General features: G+C 36.1%; 1 protein-coding gene across 1 annotated transcript; it reads left to right on the forward strand.

Annotated features, from left to right (window-relative positions):
* Positions 1–555: 555 nt before the first annotated feature.
* On the forward strand, positions 556–2,107 carry LOC111441491 (15-cis-phytoene desaturase, chloroplastic/chromoplastic). The gene has a single exon (XM_023078513.1). It carries the CDS (start codon positions 633–635, stop codon positions 2,043–2,045), a length of 1,413 nt encoding a protein of 470 aa, XP_022934281.1. The 5' UTR covers positions 556–632; the 3' UTR covers positions 2,046–2,107.
* Positions 2,108–7,426: the final 5,319 nt, after the last annotated feature.

Consider the following 7,426-nt stretch of genomic DNA (forward strand, 5'->3'; position numbering starts at 1 on the left):
ATGTCGTTATTCAAATAATTACGATTCTTTTACAAATTAGTGATCAAATGACAAGACTCGAACATTAGTTAAAAATAGAATGTGTGGATATGAAATGATGCAATTCTAAAGTCACGTATTGTTTATTCTAACTGAGTTAGCTTCCAAAACGTCCAATTTTTATGTTGTTGATGGACGGGTATGGATTGATGGGTGGGTATAAATTGTAATCCATTGATTGAACCGTGTCGAAAACAAAGAATGTGGTGGGTGCGAAAGGCCAGCGTTTAAAGATTGGTTATCATTCCACGATTGGTTGTTTCGAGGTTGACATATACATACATCATACAAATCCTTCTTAATACTGTTTTTATAAATAAATCGATCATATGAGCATAAATTGAGTGTATTCATCATGTTATATTTACTAGTTTTAGGCCCAATACAAGTGTGTTCAACAGGCCCACCGAGACCATGTTGCACCTTAGCTTAGATTAAACTTTGCTTGGAGACCTTGATCACCACCGTGGCAGTCGGAGAAGAGGGCACGTGGCAGTCGGAGAAGAGGGATGAAATTAGGAAATGGATAAGGTTACCATGATCACCACCATGGTATCGCCAGCGAGAACTCCAACTAAATCGGAAAGGCAGCAATGAGTTTCAGCGCCGTCGGAACATGTCTTCCCTGCCACTCTATTTCTTACCCACGTGGCAGCCTCGTGTTCAAGCCTCCCCAAGCCTCCTCCTCCTCCCTTTCCCTCTCCCCTCCTGTACCCACTAAAACTGGAGTCATCGTCGTCGGAGCTGGCCTGGCCGGCCTGGCCGCCGCCACCCACCTCCGCTCCGAAAACATCCCATTCCTCCTCCTTGAAGCCTCCGACGGCGTTGGTGGCCGTGTCCGCACCGACCTCGTCGACGGCTTCCTCCTCGATCGCGGCTTTCAAATCTTCATCACCGCCTACCCTGAAGCTCAAGCCCTCCTCGACTACGAATCTCTCCGCCTCCAAAAATTCTACTCCGGCGCCCTCGTCTACTTCGACGGCAAATTCCACACCGTCGCCGACCCTTTGCGCCACTTCACCGACTCCCTCGCCTCCCTAACCAACCCAATTGGCTCGCTCATCGACAAATTGCTTATTGGGCTCACCAGAGCCAGAGTTCTAGGCAAGTCCGATCGGGAAATTTTCACCGCCGGAGAGGCTTCCACCATGGAATTGTTGAAGGAAATTGGGTTTTCCGATTCCATAATCACCCGTTTTTTCCGGCCATTTTTCGGCGGGATTTTCTTCGATCCCGAATTGGAAACTTCCTCCCGATTATTTAATTTCATTTTCAAATGTCTCGCACTCGGCGAAAATACTCTTCCGGCCAACGGAATCGGCGCAATCCCTCAACAATTAGCAGCAAATCTCCCGCCGGAGACCATTTTGCTGAATTCCAGAGTCGTCTCCGTCGATTTCGAATCGAAATCGCCAATTGTGAAGTTACAGAGTGGGGAAATTATAGCGAGCGAAATGGGGGTGATCGTTGCGGTGGAGGAACCGGAGGCGGAGAAATTGCTAACCGGAAGACGAAAAATCGGCAGCCGGAAACCGCCTAGGAGTACGGTATGTTTGTATTTCGCGGCGGATCGGGACAGGATTCCGGTGAGGGAACCAGTGCTGTTTCTGAATGGATCGGGGAAGGGAATTGTTAACAATATGTTTTTCGCGACAAACGTGGCGCCGTCGTATGGACCGGCGGAGAAGGTGCTGGTGTCGGTATCGTTGATCGGGAAATTTGAGGATGTTGGAGATGAGGATCTGACGGCTGAGGTTATTCGGGAGATGTCGGATTGGTTTGGGGAATCAACGATTGAGGGATGGAAGCATTTACGGACGTATAGGATTGGTTTTGCGCAGCCGAATCAATCTCCACCGTCAGATTTGATGAAAGATCCAACGGTGCAGAGTGGTCTATACGTGTGTGGTGATTATTTGACTTCCGCCACGTTCGACGGCGCGTTGGTCTCCGGCAGGAGGGCCGTCGAAGCCTTAGTGAGGGAAAGGGCCGTCGCTTTCGTCTGAGTTTTGAGAGAGAAATATAATTTTTATTTTTATTTTTAGTTTAATTATTATTATTTTTTTAATATTTTATTTCAAACTCCGTAAACACTATCTCCATTGATATAAAACATTTTGAAAAAATAAAAAATAAAATATCGAGAGTTCATACTCAAAGTCGACAATATCATACAATTACATACGTTTGTAGTTCCTAACAAAAGCTCGAAGGTCGTATTCTATTCTATTCGTCCTAAATTTTAAAATAAGTTATTATTATCTTAGTTATCCCGAACACAATTAAAACCTTTAAAAGTTGTTTGTTTATTCCATTATGGACCCGTCACCAAAATATTTCAAAATCTTAGCCATTGTGATCTTAAAGACATCGTGTTCCCCCACAAATGGATGAGAAGATAAGTTTAATTTCAAAGAAAAAGTGAATAAAAATGTGTTAAAAAGATGGTCTCTATCCATTCTCGATAATGGAAAACGACGTAGCTATCTATCGTATAAATTCATCGTTTACAGACAGTTTAACTTCGATGTGATAACGATTTCGTTTCTGAAATTTAGATTTTTTTTTATCAAATTTTAATAATACGATCAGAATCAGATTGACGTCTTAGGATCTCTTAGTCAGTGACACGTCTTTTCTAGATCGGTGACATAATTATTTTATTTTATAATATTTTATAAATTATAAAAATATCGTGCGAAAATACCCGATAAAAATTTAATACCAAAATTAGCCTTATCTATATGTTAGTGGATTGTAAGCTTTATTGAGATGTGTAAATGGGAAATCAAAGACGTCTCTTTTACAAAGTCAAAGGAATAAGCTTCACTTTCATTTGTAAACTTTATTCTATCTTACCTAAATTTTATTCAAATCCTTTTAAATCTTTTAAGTTGCATTTCACCTAACTTTATTTTATATATTATCATAACAATACTTTTAAAAATTTGGGAACGTTAATCCCGACATTCTTTCAGATTTCCAAGATTCTTCCAAAGTTTTCATTCAACCCTCGAGTTCTTTGTCTTGTTTGACTTAGACATACAAAGTATAACTCTGATACCAACTGTTACAATCGTACTTATTCAACCGTGCAGCGTCGTGATTTTGACACGCTCAAAGCAAGCCTTAAGGGAGACTCAAGCCCCATTCACATTTTTCGCTCGACTTTGTGGTTTCATCAGACCATCGACGAAGTTTGTCTTCGCCAATTGAACACAACTTGTGTAGAATTCAAGCTTGTTTGACCACACACGACGCTTGTGTATGCATGTTCAATCGTCTGCGACACAAGAACGTTGTATCATATTGTCATCTTGATTCCTAACAATACAACCTATGTATCGTGATGTCATTCCACGTTTCAGGGCACATCGATGATCTTGGTTATATATATATAAATAAGACAATAATGGAAATAGAATAATTAATTAAATGGATAAGGGTAATGAAATAAATAAATAAATGGTAATTAAGCAAAGAAAATGGCAATTTGTGGAAATATTATAATATTTGGGAGGAAAACAGCAAATAGTTTTGCCTTTATATAATTTCAAGGGGCCTTTTCGAAAAAGAAGAATTTATTGAGGACTATTTTATAAATTAATTTTCTTTAGGGGAAATTTGTGAATAATTAAATTATGAGTTTAAAACACAAGTGGGATATATTTTAATATTTATGTAAACATATTATATAAATAATTTATTTAACCCGCACGTGTGAAAGCTAAGATTGAGAGAGACACATGAAAAAATTAATACATATTAAGTCAACTTCTAGTTAGACAGCTAAAACATTTCGTATTTATTTTTAAATTTTAAATGATAATACACGAAAAAAAATCCGAATCTTTTTTTTTTTTTTTTCTCTCTGCTCTCGTGTGTCTCTTTGTGTCACTCTCGGTTCATCATATTCAACCTCTCTCACTCTCAGTCCCTCTCAAGGGTCGAGGCCATCCAACCAGCTGCGTAGTCATCCTCCTCATCGTCGAGTGTCGTCCCCAAGTAAGTAACTGATTGATTTGTGTCTGACGTATTTAAGTTTTTCTTTTGAATATTTAATGTATTGCATTTTCTCGAGAATTTGTAAACACTATAACACTTACTTTAATTTATCTAAATTTAAAAAGTCGAGCCGTTACATCATCACGAGCAAGGGACACAAGATGTTGACTTTGGTAAAAGGCAATAAACCCTAATCTTTTTTTTTTTTTTTCTCTTTTCTCTCGTGTGTCTCCTCGTGTCACTCTCGGTTCATCATATTCAACCTCTCTCACTCTTAGTTCCTCTCAGGAGTCGAGGCCGTCCAACCAATTGTATAGTCATCCTCCTCATATTCATCTCCCTTACTCGACCCTTTATCATCGAGTATCGTCCCCACGTAAGTAACTGATTGATCGATCTCCAACGTATTTACCTTTTTCCTTTTAATATCTTCATTAAAATTTCAAGCATTTTCTCGAGAATTCGCAAACATTATAATATTTATTTTAATTGATCTTAATTTAAAAAGTCGGGTCGTTACACCTCCACGAGCAATAGACACGTTGACTTTAGTAAAAGGCAATAAACCAGAGTGGTTTTTTCTGACCTTTTTGTTTGTTTTGTTTTATATAAATGTTCTCCCACATCGGTTTTCTTGCCAAACTGCTACCTATCCATCCCTTTTTATACAGAGATCTTTTCTGTTTGTTTCCCGAGAAAACATGGGTCAGAAAATTTCCCTCTCTCTCCAGCGGCTGCTGCTTCTCTTTCTCGGCTTCTCCCTTCTCCTTTCCTCTGTTGCTGTTCCCACCACAAGTAAACAAACCCTTTTCTCTCTCATAATTCACTTCAATTTTCATCTTTCTCTCTCCTTTTTCTATTTTTTTCTAATGAATTTGTGATTTTTTAGGGATTTTCAAATCGACTTTCGATCAGCCATCTGCTCAAGATTTCGTTTTTCAGGTTTTTTTTTTTTTTTTTTTCTCGAGAAAGTTGTTTCATTTTCCGGGAAATTTTCTCGGCAACCAAACAGGCATGATTGAGAAATTGAATTGTGTTTTGATCTATAATTTTTGTAGGATGTGAGAGATTTGGAGTTCAACGGTGGAGATTTATTTGGAAGATTCGTTTTGGAGAACAATGATTATCCCGGCACCGGAGCAAACAACCACCACGATCCAAACACTCCGGCGAAGCCATAACTTTTTTTATTTTAGTTTTTTTATTATTTTTTTTTTCTTAACCAAAATTTAGAAGTAAAAGGGTTAGTATTTGAAGAAATGCTCACTTTTTTTTAATAGATATAAACTTGGTTAAATTTAAAAAAAAAAAAAAAAAAAAAAAAAAAAAAAAAAAAAAAAAAAAAAAAAAAAAAAGGAAAGGGCAATTCTGTCTTTTCACTCCGTTGCTTTTAGTCTCCTAATAATTTAGTATTTGTTTGGACTTTTTTCCTTTTGTAATATATTATAAGTTTATTGGTTCAATTATTTACTAATGTTTTTTTTTTATTATTATTATCATTTTTTATAGCGAAAAAGAAATAAAAATTGGGAAAAGACAAATATAACAAAATTAATATATTGAAATACGAAAAAACATTAAAACACATAGATGACCGAATTAAGAAGGGTAAAAGGGTCCGAAGGTTAAAATTATAATTTGTTAGAAAAATATAATGGGTCATTTATCATTAATAAAAATACTTGGGTTATTTATCTTAATAAAGGAGTAATTATGAGAATTCATACCCTAATTTTTCTTTAAAATAACACTGAGCCCAAGAATGGTGGGCTTCGGCCCTTTAGACAAAAAGCCCAAAAGTCCAAATCCAAATTACAAGAATGGGGCATTCAATTTACACAAATGCCCCTATTAAAAAAGAAAATAATAATAATAATAAAATACAGCTTTATGAAATTACATATTTGTTTAAAAAAATATTTTTATTATTTAACGGCGCAAACCTTTGATAAAATAATTCGTTCGGACAATTTCATACCAGATTCACCTTTTTTTAATAAGTTGATCTTACATATGATCGGGTGAACTAGTTGAAAATGAGTTCTTAGTAGTTATAATAATTGCTAAGAGATAGATTCGACTATTTGGTCAAGACTAATGAGTGGCTATGTAGCATGTTTTAGAGGAGATTGACTCGGAGAGTCAGTTCAGTCAGAAAGGGGAGGGCTTGCAGTCTCCCTTGGTAGAAGGATGTGATGTCCTGCCTACCTTTACAGTCGATACACAGTTGAGTAGGCCAATTACATAAAATATTTGGAAGAAAAGTAGACATGTCTAAATATCATTGTATCACTCTTAATCTAAGTAAGTATTCTAGTCACTGTCTTGTTTTTTTGTCCTAAATTTTAAAGAATTTAATTGGTTTGATAAATTCAAAAAATAATAAAAAGTATTTTTTAAGCAAAAGAAAAAAGAAAAAAAAAGTAGCTTTGAAACTCAGGCAAAGGATAAAAGTTGAAAAGTTAAGTCGGAAAAATGGCTTTTTTTAGAAGCAAAAACAACTTTATTTCACCTTTTTTTCCTCTCTTTTTCTTTTAACTTTAGATTAATACCAAAATATGTAATTTATAAATATATATATTAAAAAAAAAAACTTAAGGGATGATTAAAGCTTTTTAATTTAAATTATAATATTTAGATGAATTGAGCTATATTCAAATTGACTAAATATTATTAAATCTACGACCAAAATGGTCAAGTTTCATGTTAAAAAAAAACTTTATTTCTCCTCTCTTTTTTCTTTTTTGTTTCTTGTTTTTGGGTTATAAAAGGAATGAATTTTGGAGTTGAGGGTGGGATCCATCTCACAAAAGTAGACATCTAACCACTCACCCACTTTTGGGTATTTTAAATCTGGGTCGTGGGACGAGTAACATTCATCGTTCATCGCAGGTATGCCATACGTTGCACTTCCATCTCGTCCAAAGAATATGTTCGGAGAAACGAAATGTAACAGCCCAAGTCCACTGCTAGTAAATATTGTTCTCTTTCGATTTTCTCTTTCAAACCTCATCTTAATGTTTTTTAAAACATGTATGTTACTGAAAAGTTTCCACACCCTTATAAAACATGCTTCGTTCCCCTCTCCAACTTCCTCAACATTTTTGTTAGCACACCGCCTGATGTCTGGCTCTTATATCATTTGTAACAGCCCAAGCCACTCCTAGCAAATATTGTCCTCTTTGACCTTTCCCTTTAATTTTTTTTAAAGGCGTCAATTAAAGAGAGTTTTCCATACCCTCGTAAAAAATGTTTCGTTCCCATCTCAACTAATGTGGGATCCTGACACGAAATTATATTAGATTGACATTTGTCGAGATGATATTCACCACAACGTCAATGACATACCTTTAATCGCTCGAACTTGATGGGGTTGGTCTTT

The sequence above is a fragment of the Cucurbita moschata genome, unplaced genomic scaffold (genome assembly GCF_002738365.1).
Source record: "Cucurbita moschata cultivar Rifu unplaced genomic scaffold, Cmos_1.0 Cmo_Scf00004, whole genome shotgun sequence".
In the NCBI taxonomy this organism is placed as follows: domain Eukaryota; kingdom Viridiplantae; phylum Streptophyta; class Magnoliopsida; order Cucurbitales; family Cucurbitaceae; genus Cucurbita; species Cucurbita moschata.